We start from the raw sequence: 18,420 nt of genomic DNA on the forward strand, positions 1-18,420 counted from the left end.
AACTAGGAGAATGAAGGGTCTCTGCCATGTGGAACTGTCAATCTCTGGCCTTTTTCAGTCGCTGAGATAAGCAGATATGTGGTCTATTTTAAATTCTTATTATTTTTTCATTAAAATGTTTTTGTGTTCCTAAATGTCAGTGGCACAGCTGCTCTGTCCTCTTGGACCCATCCCTGCCACCATGTCTTTGCCTGCTCTGCCCCCATGCCCCATTTGAAGATCTGGAAGTCGGTGACTTGCAGGGAAGACAGGCTGTGAGAACCTTTCTGACTGGTGCATAAGGTACTGTGGAAGGAAACACAAGGATCATGCTCAGATAGGAGATGAAATGACCTGCTCTACCCAGAGGTTAGAGTTCTCCAGGTGGAGAGCTATATTACATAATGTCAATAACAATTTTGGATAGAGGTGAGGTGTGTGTATTTCTGAAATTTGGAATATTTTTTTCTTCAATCTGCATTTCTAAAGGTGCTGACTGTGTATGTACACCAGAGCTTCCTGCTCCCTCTTGGGAAAGCCATAAACACAGTCACTCTGTAGCAGAGTCCAGTGCAAGCAGGCAAAGAAAATGGCTTCTTTTCTCTTTTCCATGTGGTGTTCTTCATCAGCTTGTGGGTTCCTATGGGTGGGTGGGTGGCCTGTGGGGACTACAGCTCAGGTATGTATATCTGTGTGTGCAAAGCTTGTCTGCTGCTCCTCTATTCTCTTCTCCTGTTCCCCTGCTAAGACCTGCTGCTGCAGGTGGACCCAAGAGAGGGCTTAGCAGAGAGAGGTATAGCACAGAGGGGCTGCTTTCTCCCTTCTCCTGGCACTGGCACTAGGGAACAAGGCACAGGGTGAACTCCTACCACCATTGCTCATCTGGCAAGGCTGTGTCATGCTGGGCATTCAAAGCCTGTAGTGGAGTAAGGCTTTTTCCCTTTGGCCAGTCTCGTTTCAGTCCGCAGGAAAGCAGGGCTCCAGGGGCTTGCAGAGATGCTGCTATCATCTTATACCTGCAGAGGATCTGCTCTCCAGCCTGTCTCACAGTAAGGGGGAGAGAAAATGGCAATACTTCCCTGCAGAAACAAGAAGGAGGGTCCAGCCTTCTGATGGGGAGCCCTAGTGTGTTACACCCTCTGCAGAGACTATCAGTGCTTTTACAGGCTAAAAAGAAACCCAATGCCTTAAAACCCTCTGTTAGTGCTGGTAAGAGTTATTTCCATGAAATGAAGGTGTGGTGAACAGAGGTTCTTTCATAGAAAAGTCTTTGAAGTGATTTGAAGGAGGAGTTGGGCTCTACGTGGTTGATAGCAACCCAGTCACTTCTCCTTTGCTCTTCTCAGTTCCCAGCTTAATACCTTGCTCTTCATAAGAGTTTCTGGCCTTGCCAGGGTGGGGCACTCTCTTGTCCCAGACAAGAGAGGCTGGGTCACAGACAATGCTATGTGGCTACTTCTGCCTGTGTGCAAACCACTGATGGGTATTTTTAAGACCCAGGGGTTGCAGGTTCAATTTCACACCCATGACCCATCTGGCTATGGAGTAATGCTTGCATGCTGTATATTGACAGAGCAAATTTCATGTCTGCTCATCATGAAGAGTGTTTTGGTACTTTGACTACAGTTGACATGTATTTTTATTTCACTGGTAAACCAGAATCTTTCCCATCCAAAATGCTTATATACGTGCTGTTGTGGAATCCTTGTCATTGTGTGTTACACAGCTGTGATGTCGCATTTGTCCCTTTGTCATCCTGGTGAAAAGCCAAATGTTACACAAACCTGGCAGGCCAATAAAGCATGGCAGAACCAACAGCAAAACGTGCCCCATTGTTCCTCCTTTCTTACCTGAGTACGTGCTCCACAGGCTGTTCCCTCTCCAGGTAAGGTGGTGCCATAGCAGATTGTGTGGGAGTCCTTTCATTCCACAGGTGACTTGAAGGTTGTGACTCTGCTCCAGTGGCCTGTAACACAATTTCCTTCTTTGTGTGGCTAGAGGGTGCCCTTGAGTGAACCTGCTCAAACACTGGAAACTTCCTCTTCTGTCCCTGCTGGAGAACCACTGGTTGTCTGTACCACAGCCTGGCTGTGTGGACTGGAGTGTTGCTGTGCACTTGGGGGTCATTTGCCTTGGAAGATTTGTGCTCCACAGGTGTGAGCCTCTCAGTGCTGGATTGTTTCTGTGGCTGGAGGTTCTCTTGAACATCAGTTTTATATGTAAAAATGTTTTGTTCTTTCCCCGCAAAGTTCTTAGTTGGGTCAGGACCCCTGTGGAGTCCAGAGTGTCTCCTTCTGTTGGACTGCATTGCAGTAAAGGTGTTCTGGGAGTTCTGACCAACAGAACAGTTTTTTGGTGTTTGGTTTTGTTGGCTTTTTTTCCCTTTTAAAATAAACCTTCAATAAGGGTTGTTGAAGAAATAATCTTTGTAGTCCTTCAGGCTGTGGGAAGCATGAAGGAAGGCCTGTCCAGGTGTTGGGTCAGTTCAAAACTGCTGTGAGAGGCAGATCTGACAGACTGCAAACCCTGCTTCCCTCGCCTTTTCCCCCAGAAATAACTTGTAAGGACATGTTAGAAATCCTCAGATTTTCAGACTGAATACATCTCCCTTTCCCCCAGTGCTGATGCGATGGACACCTTTCCATGCTGTCTTACTTCATGTTTTTTGTGTGTGGCCAGAGCAGTGACTCTGCTGGGAATGGCAAAGCTGCTGTATGGGGGGAAGAGGGTTGGGAGAGAACTTGTCCCACTTTTTCCTTCTCTGAGGAACTGGTAAATACTGGCTGTAGGAAGTGTTCAGTCTGAGGTAAGTAGGAGGAAAGCATGGAGAGGGATGTTGATGTGAGGCCGAGCATGTGCATCGCTGTTTGCAGAGCTGTCTCCTCCCTTTCCTGTGGTTTGTGTGCAGCTCTAGGTGAGTACAGGTGGAGGAAGGGTGTCTTCTGAGGATGGGGCAATTGGTCTGTCCCACAAAACATTAGCATAATAAAGAGGGAGGTGAGGAAAGAGATTCAGCTGTGAGACCAATTGGAGAACAAGCCACAGAAATAAAAACTGGCTGGCTAGAGGAAGAATTCAGTTTGGGGCATCATCACTTTTGATGGGTTTTAAAGTGAAGGAGAAAGCAGCAACAGTGCTGGCTTCTTTCAGGAATTTAATTATCTGAACTGAGAAAAGCAAGCCCTGTGCTCACTTCTTTGAGCCTTCCAGTGAGGCACTACCTCTGCACGGTGTGGGGCTGCCAGGGCTCCAGCCTTGCCTCCCCAAAGTGCTCTGCAGAGGTGTGGAATGGTTGAACTGGGGCTGTAATCACATTCTTCATTCCTTCTCTTTTCAACTTCCAGGTGCCTCAGAACAAAAAGCCACTGTTGAAGAAAGGGTCAGTGCTAGGCCTGCTGGAGGACAAGCCTGTCAAACGGTTAGATGGGTGTCTGTTCTGTCATGTTCATTTTGTCAGTCTGTGCCCAGTGCAGTACCCTGTCAGTCAAGCTGTGTCCTGTGTCTGGTTCTCCCACCTGGGTGCTGGCTGGTTTTGGGAGCATGGTGGGGTGCAGCTTTCCTGTGGCTCTAGCTGTCTCTTGGCATCAGGTGGTGGTGGCTCAGCATGAAGCTGAGGATACTGTTCACTAATTTCCACAGGGAGGTGGCCCTGCTGCTGCTTCTGCCTGCAGCAATGGGGGAGTAAATCTAAGTATCACCAGAAGGTTTGGGACTGTTCATGGGATGGGAGTCACATAGGCTGCCTCTCTCTGAGTCAGACAGCTCTGTTGAAATGACTGGTTCAACTCCCAAGTGTGCCAGTTCCTCCTCAGGCACAAATCCTGACCACTGGTGCCTCATGCCAGAGCCCATATTCCAGGGGCATGGGAGAAGGCAGGAGTTGCACAAGGGTTGGGTTCTTTCTGGCAGCTGAAAGCCTGGAGATGTCCTAGCTCCAGGTGGGTCCATCCTGCCCATCTCCCTCTACACCTATGCAGATGCTCACCTGGCACACCAGGCTCCTTGGCTCATGGGCTGATGGAAAACCAGGTGGGGCAGGGCTGATTCTTGAGGTCAGGATGAGAGGTTGCTTGGATAGGTCTGAGACAGAGCTCTTTCATGGCTGCATGACTGTCTGCATTCTATCCATCAAATCAGATAATCAAGTTCTCCCATATTCCTCCCCAATTATTTCTTGCAAAATTCCTTCTAGCTGCTAATGGCATAAACCCACTGGAAAGGCTTAACAGCTGGAGAAGTCTGGCAATGAAGGTGATGAGAGAAGGGGAGAAGTAGTTGTCGGTCCTGTCTCTGTCCCAATGCTGTGTCACCACATTCCTTGAGAAACATGAAAAAAATATCCATTAAATCTGGGGTCACTGTTCAGAGTTTTGTGTTTGTCCCTTTGCACCCACTAAAGAGGCTCGTGATGTCCCTCATTGTGTGATTTTGCCAGCCCTGGGAGATGGGTGCCATTCCCCAGAGCCTGAGACTGTGTCTGTTTCCAACAGGGAGAATTTCCAGCTGGCCTGGCTCTGGGCTGGCATTTGGGGCAGATGCAGGGAGGGCAACCAGGAATGTGAGCTCCCTTTCATAAAAAAAGTGTAGGCGTGGCAGCAGGTAAATTTTGCAGCCCCAGATGAAGTGTACTTGCTGGAGTGAGAAAGAAGAATTGTCTTGATTCCTCCACTAATAGCAAGAGAAAAACATTGCAGAGCGGGGGTGATGTCCTGCTTCTAAAGAGACTGACTTTTGTAAGCTCTGGTTGCTCTAATTTGCTTCCAAATGCAATCTGCTGGCCAGTGAAAGCAATGGAGATATCTGTGGTGGATAAATCTCTTCAGCTTAATTCTAGGTTTTCTCACTCCTTGTCTAGATTTTTAACCATGGAAAACCAGTGATGCTGCCTAGCTCCTCAGAAATTATTCCAGTAGTTTAAATTGGTTATTCTGGATGTTCTTTTGAGGATTGTTCCTCCACCTACCATGTCAGCTCTACCCCCAGTGAGCAAAGTGCATCAGCCTACTCTTGTGTGGGCACAGCCTGTTACTTCTTTTTGTGTTGTATTTAGTAACAAAAATAAAGGGGTATTTGTTTCTTCTCTTTTTCTTGGAAAAAAATATTTTCTTTTTGCCACCTTTGTATGTTTTGCCTCATTTTTCAGTACTGGGGGAAGTGGTAGGCAAACATTCTTGAAAAATCCTTTTCCCTGAAATAGGATGTCTAGTCTGTCCATAGATGTAAGTGGAAATGAAAGAAGGTGACAATTTTTATTAAAACTAACAAAGTATTTTTCAGCACATATGAGGAGAGCAGAGCTCAGGTGAGCTGTCTCTCTTTCCCTATGGAAAATATGGGGAATGAATATACAGAGTTCCTGCAAGAGTTTCATATGCACTAATTGGATTGCATTGGTTGTTTGGGAATTTGCAACCTCCTTTCCCTATCTCCTCACCCCCTTCCACCCTATCTGTGCTGCCTGTGGGCTTTAATACAGACAACTGGCTTCTGCGGACCTTCCCTTCACCTTCCCAGTGGATGTGGCAGCGGAAGAACCCAACAGAAAGAACTGTAAATACTTCCCAGGCAATGAGGTATGGATGAAGACAGGAGAAGGCGGCAGCATAAACTTTGGAGAGAGCAGCAGAGACGAGGAGAGATGGCCCTTGGCAGCAGATCCTGAGTGGTTTAAGATGACTTTGAAGGGAGACCCTGACTGCAGAAGAAATGCAGATGGCTTAGATTCAGCTCTGCTGCCTCCTCGAGCACAGCCTGTTGGTACCGAAACCAAGGTGAGTTCACTTACCTGGAGTTATTCCTCAAACACTTGATACCAGGGACTTGAGGGTGTCTGACTCTCTTCCCATCTAACTCCAGCTCCACAGGTTCATAGTGCAGGGGTCCCATGCCTAAATCAAAGCACTGCCTGCAGCTGGACTCTTCAAAACCTCATCTCTTTTTTCCATTGTAGCTCCAAGCACTGGAACCAGCCAGCTGTTCCCCAGATCGCATCTTTAAAGTGGTGTTTGTTGGGAATTCTGGTGTTGGGAAGAGCTCCTTCATCCATCGCTTCTGCTATGACAGGTTCTTGGCTGAGCTCAATGCAACCATCGGTAAGTAATTGGTACCTGGCTCATCTGGATAAGAATGGTGGGAAAGTCAGCCTGGGCAAATGGTTCTTTGCCTGTATTATAGCCCGACTAGAGGTAAAGAGAGTCCCTCTCCCAGTATTGAATCAATTTTGCAATTTCCCTGAACTAAATGGAGTTGGTCTGGCCATTGTAATGGCAAGCTGCTCTCTCCCCATCCTACCTTATAATCATTGTTACCTTCCCAACAGGTATCGATTACCAGGTGAAGAGTCTAATGGTGGATAACACTCAGGTTGCCTTACAGCTGTGGGATACAGCTGGACAAGAGAGGTAAGTGACTTCTGCCAGGCTCAGTGGAGGAAAGGGAAAGGGGGCATGCAGTTGGTTTCTGTCCCTGGGAAAACTATCAGCTTCAGAAGAGCCAGAGAAGTCAGAACAGCTATTCCAGTGTGGAAGCTGCAGCAAAGGTCTATTTCAGAGATTTCTAGAAGCTGTGGCTGTGAAGCAGGGCCTGGGAAGATCGCTCCGAGGACTGAGAGAAAAGTAGTTTTCCATGTGTTTTTGACCTGCATGCTTGTGGCTCTAGGTAGTCAGTCTGTCCATAGATGCAAATAGGTGTGGTTCAAAGCTCCTGTAGCCCTCAAAGCTCTCCCACATCAGCCTGCTTCATGGAAAAGCTGCAGGACAGGGCTGCAGAGTAGGACAGAAACAGCTCTGGATTTCTGTCCTCAGATACAACTATGCTACTGCTGCCTGCAGCTGCTCACCACCACTTGCTATTCAGGGGGTGGAAAGGACTGCAAACCTTTCCAGACCTGATTGAGCTGAGTTAGCTTGACCTGTGGGGAAGGTGATTTGAACTACCTTGCTGGACTCTGTCAGTGAGGTTATTGGACCCTTTTATGGTCCCTTCTACTGATATACTTGTGCAAGTGATAATCCTTGGTAGAGGGACTGTGCAGCTTTTTGTGACAGTGAACACTGGCTCCCTACTTGAAGGCTTCCAGTTTCAAAAGCATGGAATATGTCTAGTTGTTACCAGCACTGTTGGAAAGGATCAGAGTAGTAGAGGACACAGTTGACCCTCATCTGCTGCTAGAGATGAAGGCCCATCACTGCCTCAATAAAATGTAAATTACATTTTATTTAGGATACAATTTGAAACTTAAGATGAAAAGCTATTTCAAGGAGACCATGAACCTCAAGGGCCTGACAAAAATAACTAGTGGGTATTTTCAGCTAAATATGTTATGGAGGCAGGCCTTCAGGGGGCAGCCAAGGTCATGGGAATATTCTAATCCTAAACTGTGCCAATGATGCTGTCTGCCTCAGTCAGCTAGACCATGCAGAGTTGGTGGGAATGTACTAAGTAGGAGTATCCATTGGAAAGCAACGATCTCTTCTAAAATCAAGCCTCATGCTGAAGAAATAATTATTTCTGAAGGGACTCCTGTGGTTATTTTGATGCCAAAACTGAGCAGTAAGGGGAGTTATGACATAAAATGTGACATTTTATTGAGGCCAGATTGCAGCAGAGGCCAAATTCAAGATATTGTCTCTGCAGAACGACCTTTAGCACAGTCCCCTGCAGCACTAGCAGGTCTTAGATGTATACCCACAAGACAGAGCTTGGCTCAGTGCTGACACCAAATAATAGACCTGGGAAGAAGCAAAAGCTTTTTACTTCTGGAGGAACATTAATTACTTCTAACTGAAGGTGTCCAACTGTAAATATCCTATGGAAGAGAGAGAAGATTCCCTTGGAGCATGCAAGGAGAACTCCTTGGTGACTTTCCTGAAATTGGTGCATGCTACCTTTGAGGTTTTTTCTGGAGCATCTTGCCTGTCTGGCAGTTCCAGAGGTACATCTTGACTGCCAAGATACAATCTCTGCTTTCTCAGTTGGGCAAGCGCCAGAATGTTGTGTCCTTACTGTAGTCAGAAAGAACAGGCTTCAGGCAATTATCTGAAGAGTTCAGGAGGGTCACAGCTGTAGGTTTTCTTGGCTCATAATAGGAGAGTTTGTTATCCAGTGCAGGGCTGAAATACACAGTTCTTCAGTGAGTTCTCAGTACTTTTGTAACATTTAATTCCATCAGTTTGCAGTCAGTGTGGTTATATTATGGCTCTATCACAAAGTGCTTACAGATTTTAAGGTGTGTTGTTTTTTGGCGTTTTTTTTGGTTTGGTTTTTTGCTTGTTTGGTTTGCTTTGGTGGGAATTTATTCACAAAATGTAGGCCTGTGGTTTTAAATGGTACAGAGAGGAAAAAGTAGATGTCTGCCAGGAGTTTTTTCCTGGAAATTGTGTCTAGCTCCTGATTTTTTAATGTATAATGGCATTGGTTTATAGATTCAAAAGTGTAAACAGACTGTATTGATGCTGAGTTCTTAATTGCTGTTTTGGCAGCACTGGGGCAGACATTATGCGTGCCTAGTTTGTATTGTGGTACACCCTAGTCTGCAGATTCTTCCAGACTATAGAGAAAGATCATGTTTTCTCCATCAGTTTCCCTTTTAATAGGAAACTACCTTTTTCTATCCCACCTAAACAGATTCTTCTGCTTCTTTCTTCCTGACCTGCAAAAGTCTTCCTTCTTGCTTTCTCAACACCATGCATATGGCAAGACTCCTGCTCATAGAGGAGGGATATGAGCAGCCGCCTGGCCTGTCTCAAAGGTGGAGGGATATGAATTGTCACCTGTGTGGAGACACCAGGGGACACATCACACAAGGGGGCTGCCAGGCCTTGCAGAGAGCCTGCACTAACAGACAGATAATCCCATTCCATTTCTTCCCATCGCACAGCTGTGATTCTGAGAGTGCCTTTGGTTTTGTTTGGGCTCAGGTTTCGGAGCATTACCAAGCAGTATTTCCGGAAGGCAGATGGGATCCTGGTGATGTACGACATTACGGCCGAGTGCTCCTTCCTGGCAGTGCACAACTGGATGAGCAGCATCCAGGTGAGAGTGGAACCTCGGCTCTGATGCTGCTGCTGATGTCACTCCCTTGCTCCAGACCAACTCCAACAGTCTGTCTGGGAGCGACATTTTTCAGTGCCTCAGGAAGTCTCATTGACCTTGTGAAGCTGAATTATCAAAGCAGATGCCTGTGGTGGTCAGTTTGGGATCAGGGGCTTGGTGTAGAAGGTAACAAAGCATGGGTTAGCTCATTAAATCAGGGAGGGCTGTTTCTGTGGCAGAACATGGTGGGACCTGCCAAAACAGTAGTGTGTGTTTGTAAGCAGCCCAAGTGCACTGGCAACATCTCCTAAACGTGGTACATCACAGCTGTGCTCAGGCAGGGAGACGTCCTGGTGTCCAGCGCATGCACAGGAAAGGGAAATAGCCCTTTATATTTAATTTTAAAAAAAATTTTTTCCATACTTTTGTTTTTCCATGTCTTTTATTCCCAAATGCTCAATAAGAGCATTCATCTGTGGCTTACATCTGCTTTGGGAGACAAAAATATCTCTCTCTGTAACGCAAGTAAGTTGTGTGCAGATGATCAAGAGCTGAAGGGAAACTTTCAAGGGTAGTTTTGTTTTGATTGTGCTGAGTCTCAAAAAACAAAGATAGTGAAATGAGTAAATATAGGTTGGAGATTTCTAATATTAATAATTTCTACAAGCCTGTTGGGGAAAAAAGCCAAACAACCAACTGCTTATATCTTTGGACTCTAAAAGATCAAAGGTTAAGATCTTCAAAACGAGCCAACCTCTGAAAAGTAGGTTCCTTTCAGGAGGAAGGTTAACTGAGCACACAGAAAATCGAGCCACATGAAATCTGTGAATTTTAATCTCTCTCTTATTTTCTTGTCCCTATCTGTATATTTATTTTGTTTTGAAGCTGTTCAGGTTCTGTATGTCATCCAGGGTACTTGAGTGTGGAAATAACTTTGAGCCCTGTTCTTACTTTTACCATGTTCTAGTGAGCCAGTGGAACTATACAGAGTTTGACCAGAGGTAAGGGGCTCCAGGAATTGCCTAGGAATAACAGTTCCTACAGAGACAGTTTACAAGCATTGAAGGTTGCTCAGCTTGCTTGGCCAGTGGATTTTCAGTAAGGGATCATCGAGTTTAGGACAGCGCATTAGACAAATGGTACTGCACACACACACAAAAATTATTGAGCTTATTAAGAAGCTCTGCCTCATGTCAAATTACCAACAACCTATGGGGCAAGTGGCTTTTCTTCAGGCTTGTTATTTTCCTGAGAGGCACTTATGTCCTGTCTCCCCTTTCTCGCCATCCCAGCTGAACATACCAAACATTTAGAATACATTTCCCTAGTTTAAGCTTCCTTCCACAAGTCCCTGTGGCTATTGAAGGAATGGCCCTTTAATGAACTAATGGGCCTGATCTTGTTGCCATTGAAAGCCATTTGCTTGAGCTGGAAGGATCTGCTCTGAGTTACTTCCCTCCTACAGCTGGGTCTCTAGGGTTCTTTGCTCTGTTTCTTTTGCAGGAAGGTATTGAGGATGGAGCTGTTGTCTTTCTGCTTGGAAATAAATTGGATGCTGTGCAGAGAGAGACCCGGAATGTGCCCAAGGTGGAGGGTGAAAGGCTGGCGAAGGTGTGACTGAGTGCTCTGCTGCTTGACCTGCTCTGCAGCCACTCTCCAGCTGTGAGCAGGGCAGTCTGGCTGGCAGAAAGCCCTTCTTGGAGCCATTTTCCTGTATGGTACCTTCCCTCTCCCTCCCACCCCCTGTTTCTCCAATGTGGACATGTACCAAGGTCCCTCTGGTACCAGGGAGGATGAGGTGGTGGCCTGTATGTGGCATACAATGGCCCTTGAGGCAGACTCACATATTTCTCTTGAGGCTTGATGCCTCCTTACAGTCTTTCTGAGGGGAACATGCATGGCTGATTTCCTATTTGAGTGTTCCCTAATGCAGCATCATCCTGCCTCTTTCCTCACTCCCTTGTCTGCATGCCTGCTGGCACCTTGGCTGCTGGGTGGGAGGAGACAGGGTTTCAAAGGTGTCTTCTGCCTTCTGGACTTGAAATAAAAAAGTAAGGGAATCAAAGTACCCTGGACAGATGTTTTCCCAAACAATGCCCCCAGTGCTCCCTTTTGGGGACTCTCTTGCTTGGCCCCCAGTGCTGAAAAAGCTTCTCTTTTTCCTGGGTTGGTGAGCAGGGTGTGCACCCCAGCAGGGTGGTAGCAGCCACCCTCCTGGCTCCAATGGCTCTTGGTGGGGTTCCTGGGGATGAGGGTGGGCCAGCTCCCAAGACTGTGGGTGAATGGTGGCAGTGGAGAGCTGGCAGTCACTGTGGGTGCTTGCTGTGCTCTCTGGCAGGAATACAAGGCTGTGTTCTATGAATGCAGTGCGATGACTGGATACAACATCATGGAGCCCATGCTGCACATGGCCAGGTCAGTAAACAGGAGCAGCCACCCTAGGGTATTTCCCCAGCTGGAGGTGACTGGTGTGGGATCTCCTGGGGAATGGGCAAGGAGAGGGGGATGTCAAAGACTGACTTTCTGTCATGTCCCAAAAAAGACCTGATTCCCTTGACTCTTTTGTGCCTGGAGAGCACCAAGTGTAGACCGGACATTTTTGCACACAGAGCTTCATCTAGCAGAGCTCACTGTTGCAGGACTAGGAATTTAATTTGAATATTTATTCACAAAAACCTTGTGTACTCTCCCAGATTTTAAATCGGTGTTTTCAGTTTGAAGTCTTCATGCAGCTCTAAGGGTTTTCCCCTCCCTATCTTAGTAACCATTGTACAGACTGAGCTATTTCAGTGGCAATAGTTTTAAAGGGAGATAAGACAATGTTCAGCTGAAAGAAGCTTGCTCTAAGATTGTTAGTTTTTAATAAAAAAATTAATCTTGGGAAAAAAAACGTATTTTAAATCTTGCATGAAAACTATCCTTTTGTTTTCTTTTATCCCTTCACCTCCTCCTGCATCATCTCTGTTAAATCTACAGCAGGACTTAGCTGTTCATTAACTGGGAGGATTTACTTATCAGCTAGGTGAATCACATCTCCCATAGCACGTGCCTTCAGCATGCTTTATTACCATGCTGCTGCCCAAGATTGCCTAGACAGGTGGAGCAGACAGTCTGGGATTCATGGCATCAATGGGAGAGATTGGTAATAAGTCACAGGCCACTCCCACTGGTGCTCTGATTACAAAGACAAGGTGCCCCTTGTGTCTGTGTCCAGCTTCTTTCCCTGTTCCCTGGAAATTCACGCGTATTCTCTGTGTGTGGTTTACCTAGCCCAGCTTCCAGAGAATTCCAATCTTTGGGCCCATCACTTCTTGCAATTCTAAATGTAGATCCTAATTGGCTGGCGGAGAGCAAAGGGAGAGGCAAATGCTTTGGCAGGAGCATCTCAGTAACAAGGTTGTGTTTTTGATCTGTGTGACTCTTTCCAGGTTGCTGACAGCACAAGAAGACAGGCAGAGGGAGAATGCTCTGCAGCTGGAAGATAGCAGGAGGAAAGGGTGCTGCACATAAAGTACACCAATGTGTCAGCAAGAGACATGTCAATGCTGTACCATGAAGCTGGGGGTTCCTTTCTAGCAAGCTGAATTTGATGGTATCAGCTCTCCAGAGACTTGGGGAAGGTGCAGCTTTTCCCAGTCTGTGAATTTTGAGGTATAAATCAGGCCAAAATGTGCATATTATCTGCACTGTTCCATTTCCCAACTCTGCATGCAGCCCTGGTCTCTGGAGGCCTCTGTTTATTTAGGGGAATTTGGCTGGTCTTAGCTAATAGCACAAACTGGGCCTTCTGTCTGGAGAGGTCTGTTCACTGTAAAGGGATGAAGTCTTGCTCCTGTTCTTTCAGGCAAAGAAGTGGCCTAGCAGCAGAGAGCAGAGGACACAGTGGGTCTGTATTACACAGAATTGCAATGTAAGAGATAAAGAAATTATTTTAAACTTGGGCTAGCTCTAAGTAGAGATCAATCATTCTCAGAGAGCAGCATCTCCTCTTGGTTCTGCAACAGTAGTTCTCAGCTGAGAGCCCACTGCGGTGAGCAAGAACACTTCCACCACTTCCTGTAGGATCTGGATCAGGCCCTCTATTGACTGCAGGATTTGGTTGGACTTGTCAATATTGTAGTTAACAGATTCCATATGTGATTATAGAAGGAATTGACAGGATGAGTCATCCCAATGGCTTTCATAGCTTTGTCACCCTAATGGACCTTGTCACTGTCCTATCGTATGTTTACAGAACACAGAGCAGTTGCCCTGGGACCCGCAGGCACTGGCATGTGCTGCTGATTCATAGCCTATTGCAGGAGCTGTGCTGTACAAACCAGGAGAGACATATATAGCCTGTTTTAAGGCTGAATGCTGCCTGTTCCCTCCCATTCTCTTACCCTTTCCTGAAGAATCTCCAGCAACTTGGAACTGCCTTACCCGCAGCCCTGAAAGATCCCACCACAGTGCTTTCAAATGCACCTGGGCTGGAAGCAGAAGGCAGTGTGCTCCTTTCAGTTGTGTGAAATGTTATTTTTTCTCTTGTAGTGACCTTTAGCAACAGCCTCACTTTACTGGTGAAGGGCCTGAGAAAGAGCCAGACTGAACCTGATGCAATGAGGAAGGGGCCTTCTTGTCACTAAGGGGTGGGGCAAAGCAGGGCTACGAGAGGCAGAGGTAGAAACTGTCCCAAGAAGTGCTCCTGTTGGCACAGCTGCTGCTGTGCTTGGGCATGGAGCCTCTGGGGTGCAATGCTTTCTGGTTTGCAGCTCAGTGGCTCTCAAAGCTTTGTGGACTAAGTGAGATTTTTGGTAGTGCCCCTTTCCCTTTTGTCTTCAAGGCTGTTTCTGTATGTGATTGATAATTTAGGCACAGGATGTGACACTGCATCTGTGAAGCAGCCGCCCAACCTTGTGGCATAGGGAAAGCCTGTATTTGTCCATGGTCCTTCCTCTCTTGGGATAAGGTGGTTGCTCTGAATGTCTATTTATTGTATAAATTTCCCTGGGAATATCCCATGCAGGAAAAGTGCTCTGAATCACCTACAGCCCATCAGTATTACAAAGGATTTCCATGGTTCCTCCTGGTGCCCTTTACTTCTGATAGGAAAGAGGAAGTTTTTCTCTGGAAGAGTGGGATTTCTGAGTAAAAGGAAGAGCTAAAAGTAGTAAGCTCCTGCTCAGTCCTTACTGTCGGCTGGCTGTGGCTCACACTGTTTAACTGTACTAATACCTTTCAGAAACTGGGAATCAAAAAGCTACAAGAGGTCCTGAAGGACCAGGGTAGCTGATGTGGAGCCTAGAGTAAGACCAACAGTGCTGCCAGGGGAATTCCTGTGTTTGCAAGAAGCCATGATTGGGAAAGGATATCCATGCTAAGGCATTCTGGACATGCACCTCCCATGCTCTGCACGCAGCACATCAAAGACAAAGGAGTGAAATACAGCTGACACACAAACATGGGCCAGTCTGTGTATTACCTTTATCAGTCCTGTCATACTGCAATGGCAAGAACCATCAGGTTCTTTTAATGTACAACCTTAAGTATGTTTCCTTAGTGTGCCAACAGTACAGGAAATAAAGAAATGCTGTCTTACAAACAGTTGTGTTGAGAGATTTTTTTTCAGGTGCTGCAGGAGATTCAGCCTTCCATCTTCAATCACTGATTGTAGTGTGACCTTCCCTTCTCCCTGCTCAGGAAGTGGCCTGTCCCCCTTGGTGGTACCCAGGGGGCCTTATAGGTATGGAGAGAATTGACCAGGAACCCATGTCTTGGAGGCAGCACAGGAGAAATCAATCTCCAATCTTTTTTTTACCTCCTTCAAGCAGCCAGAGTCCAGCTGACCAGGGATGGCAGAACAGGGAGGAGAAAAGGGAAGACACTTCTCCAATGGCTGGGGGTGTAGTGCTTTTAGAGAGGGCAAGTTCTCACCTTGTTGCCTATATTCATAGAACTAAACCTTTCTTTTATTAATGTCACATGCATCCTTTTCACTAGAGTTAAGAATTTGGTTGGTTTTAATCTTGTACCCTGACATGGCTCCAGATGCATGTTTGTGCATTACAGACTCTGCAATTTTGACCAAACAAATTATTACTCATTTCCCTTGCTATAAACTGATGGCACAAGTAGCTCATTGTGACTTTTTTTTTTTTTTTTAAAGCAGGAAAGGGTGGATTTTTGTTTCAAGGATGAAAAAATGGCACAGATTTTGAGCAGGCTGAGCTTGGACAACGGTAAGCAGCAGGGTGGGGTTTATTACAGGAAAGTCTTTTGTTGTCTCTCAGCACAGTAATTAAATTTCCTGTTGGAAGACCCAGATGCACAATAAAGGGGCATTTTGCTAGTTTTTAAACTTACCTGATATCAGACACAAACTAAACTAGAATTTCCAAAAAATTCTTCATATTACTACATGCTCTATTCTGTCAGAATCTCTCCTGGCTCTAAATGGAAGCTCTGGGAGCAGCCACCCTTTGTGACTGCTGGAAACTGCAGCACAAATGCAAATAATGGGACATCCTGAGGGGGCACGAGATGAGGGAGGATGTAAAATAAGACTGCCTGGGGGCTTATTCTCTCACCATATTGGCTGCAGCTTCTTAGTGAACAAGTGACTTTTTGCACATAATCTGTAAGGTATTGTGGAATCATATCACAAGAAAGTACTCTTCTCATAGCTTGGGAAGCCTTATCCTGGCACATGCAACAGTGCAGCTGTGTACACAATCAGGTTTAGGGGCCAAAGTGAAAAAAAACCAGCTGCTCTGATAAGCAGCCATGGTCCCACAAATCTCTGCAGGCCAGCAAAGGGACCTCACTCTGCTTTGCTTTCACTTGTCTCTTTCATGTTAATATGCTAAGAGTAAGCATAAGAGGATTAGGTTGACAGCATCTCTTTGAAAAGCCAAAACAGGACTGAAAAGAGAGCATTAAGCCATAGTGTTAAGTTTAAAGCTTTTGCACAGGACAAATGCAGGAACTGCAAAGGTTTGAGATGCTGTTTTCTACTACCTTCTTTGTTGCTGCAGCCTGAACTCCAAGGGACAGTTTCCATTTACACATAATTAACGAGTTCCTGCTCTGGGCATCACACAGTCACACATTATTTTCTGTTCTGTCACCTTCTTCTGTTTGTGTCTTTTCATGATCTTTTTACTTGTTGATTGCTTAGACTATAAATATATATATTGACCAAGTACTTAATCTCCAATTATAAATGTATCTCACAGCCCACTATAAATCTTTAAATGCTGTTTGGCAATCTCCTGCTCAGTGCCAATAGACCCACAGCCCTGCAGTTCAGAGCTTTGTTAGCAGGCGCTCATTACTTATCTGGCTGTTGATGAGTCACATGGAAATATTGTTTGGCGTGGCTACAATGACCTGGCTCCAGCCTCTCCAGGGGATGCTTTTTATATGCATGCACGATGCTGCACACACAGATGTGCTACTTGTGAAAATACTAGTCCACAGAAGACCTAACCAGGTAAAATTAATCTTCTCAAGATAGACAAATATCTGCAGTAAATATCTATTACTCCAGCACTAAACTGAGGACAGGGAGGTGGGGGGTCCTGTGTGTATCTCACCTTTACCTGCAGGCTCTCCCCAACACAGGAAGCACTTGTGCCCGGTCATGTCCATTTGCTGACCCAAATCTGCCAGGGTGGTGGTGGGGTTATGTGGTGCCCTGTTTGTGCATGAAATCCCTGGACATGGCAAGAAGGCAGCAGCCCAGCGGGGTGGCTACCCAGGGCTCCAGCAAGGAGGGCCAGGACGCGGGGAGTGGCCAGCGGCTCTTGTGGCTTCCAGTTCTGCCACGTCCTCCCTCCAACAACTCTGTCAGTGTGTAAGCAAGCTGATCCCCCAAGGCTCTGTTTGATCACTTGGTTCTCCAGCAGCTCCGAGTTAAATCTTAGGCAGGATTCTCGTGGGCAGAGGAAGAAAGGAGTGAGCTTACTCCTTGGGAAGGATGAAGTGATTTTTGAGCTGGGCACATGGATCGGTATAGGCGAGCACCCAGGAGGTTCTAAATCGGCCTTTTCTTTCCCTGCCCCCATCTCCTCTCTTCATCCCATCTCTGCAAAACCCTGTGAGGCCACTCAGCTGTGGAGTGGAGCGGGCACGGCTCTTGTTCCTGGGAGCATCCCCCGCACGGGGCTGCTGCTTAGCACACAAGTATGTGGGCTGCGGCTCAAGTGAGGTAATGGGAGCATGAGGCAGTGTGCCAGTCAGAGCTGGATCTCGATTTACAGGGTGTTTCATGGATAACTCTTTTAACAAGCAGGTCTCACGCTTTAAAACAAGAGCCGCTCCAGCTCGAGCTCGCTGTAACGCGTTGCCTGCGGCAATGGAAATGGCAGCATGAGGCGCAGGAGCCGAGAGCCCGGGCTGCGGACGGCGCCACAGGGCACGGGCAGCCGCGGCGGGCGGGCCGGGGCCGGGCGGGAGCCCCCGGGTGACGGGGGAGGTGGCCCGGGCTGGGCTGGGCTGGGCTGGGCCGTGCCGGGTCGGGCCGGCCGCGCCTCCCTCCCGCCTTCCTGAGGGTGCCTCCCCTCCCGCGCTGCTTCCCTCCCGCGCGGCGCGGCAGGTCGGGGCGTGCGGCGGCGCGGAGCGGCGGCCGAGGGTGAGGCGGGGCGCCCGAAATGGCGGCACCGGCGGGACGGGGGGAGGCGGGGGTCGCGGCGGCCCCGGGGAAGCGGCGCCGGGGAAGGGGCTGGGGCGGCAGCCCCGGGAGAGCGGGGCAGAGCGCGGCCCCCGGGCCCCGTGTGCGGCAGCGGGCCCGGCGCTCCCTCCTTCCGTCCCTCCGCCCTGCCGGCACCCCGCACCCGTGCGGACCTGGCCGCGGCCCCCCGACCCCAGCTCTGCCGCAGCGCTGCTTCTGCTTCCCCTCAGCGCCCTGAGGCATTGCACAGCTTCGCCGGGGCTTGGCCCTCCTATGCTTTGTTGTTGTTTTTTTTTTCTTAGAAAAGTATTTTAACCTGTTGCGGTTGGTGTCATATAAGCTTTACATAGCCCATGAATTAGCAAAGGTGTTCTGAACGCTGCCATAAATCTTGTGAAACGATTATTATCCCACTCTGCCTTTTGCTCAGTTAAATCTCCCTGTTGTACGAATGAAGAGTTAGCCTTTATGCTGGGCTTGTGGGACCCGTGGAGGCGGAGGAGGCAGAGAGCGAGCCCTTGTTTACCGCACATTCCGGGCGATGTTCTGTTCCCTTCTTTCTCTGGGAGCTGGGTCAGATGGGAGCTGATGGCCATGGGTTAGTGCTGCACCGTGGTGTTGCTTGCCATGAGGAATCTCTCCACGTAGCTTATTCTTTTTGTCCCCTCATGAAGAGCATAAACTGCTGTAACTTTTTTTAAAAGCCTGACTTTTCCTGAGGGCGTTTGTAATCAACCTGTTGCAGTATCCTGTTGAAT

The 18,420-nt window shown here is 47.5% G+C and overlaps 2 protein-coding genes across 9 annotated transcripts in view; both read left to right on the forward strand.

Annotated features, from left to right (window-relative positions):
* CRACR2B (calcium release activated channel regulator 2B) overlaps positions 1 to 14,593 on the forward strand; it is a 44,926-nt gene extending 30,333 nt beyond the window's left edge. For all 7 annotated transcript variants that reach the window (XM_085062786.1, XM_085062780.1, XM_085062785.1 and 4 more), the window contains 8 exons: positions 3,324 to 3,397; positions 5,456 to 5,750; positions 5,930 to 6,071; positions 6,299 to 6,380; positions 8,898 to 9,012; positions 10,516 to 10,623; positions 11,351 to 11,427; positions 12,441 to 14,593. In XM_085062786.1, the coding sequence (XP_084918912.1) occupies positions 3,324 to 3,397; positions 5,456 to 5,750; positions 5,930 to 6,071; positions 6,299 to 6,380; positions 8,898 to 9,012; positions 10,516 to 10,623; positions 11,351 to 11,427; positions 12,441 to 12,522 (975 nt within the window). In that variant the 3' untranslated portion in view covers positions 12,523 to 14,593. The remainder of the gene's footprint in view (positions 1 to 3,323; positions 3,398 to 5,455; positions 5,751 to 5,929; positions 6,072 to 6,298; positions 6,381 to 8,897; positions 9,013 to 10,515; positions 10,624 to 11,350; positions 11,428 to 12,440) is intronic.
* Positions 14,594 to 17,495: 2,902 nt separating this feature from the next.
* Positions 17,496 to 18,420, forward strand: part of CD151 (CD151 molecule (Raph blood group)) — a 32,235-nt gene continuing 31,310 nt past the window's right edge. Inside the window, exon 1 of one of the 2 annotated variants that reach the window (XM_085062799.1) lies at positions 17,496 to 17,623. The gene's annotated coding sequence lies outside the window, so the exon portion shown is untranslated. The remainder of the gene's footprint in view (positions 17,624 to 18,420) is intronic. The other variant, XM_085062797.1, reaches the window with a different exon arrangement.

The sequence above is a fragment of the Lichenostomus cassidix genome, chromosome 5, assembly GCF_008360975.1.
Source record: "Lichenostomus cassidix isolate B80296 chromosome 5, HeHo_3.0, whole genome shotgun sequence".
NCBI lineage: Eukaryota > Metazoa > Chordata > Aves > Passeriformes > Meliphagidae > Lichenostomus > Lichenostomus cassidix.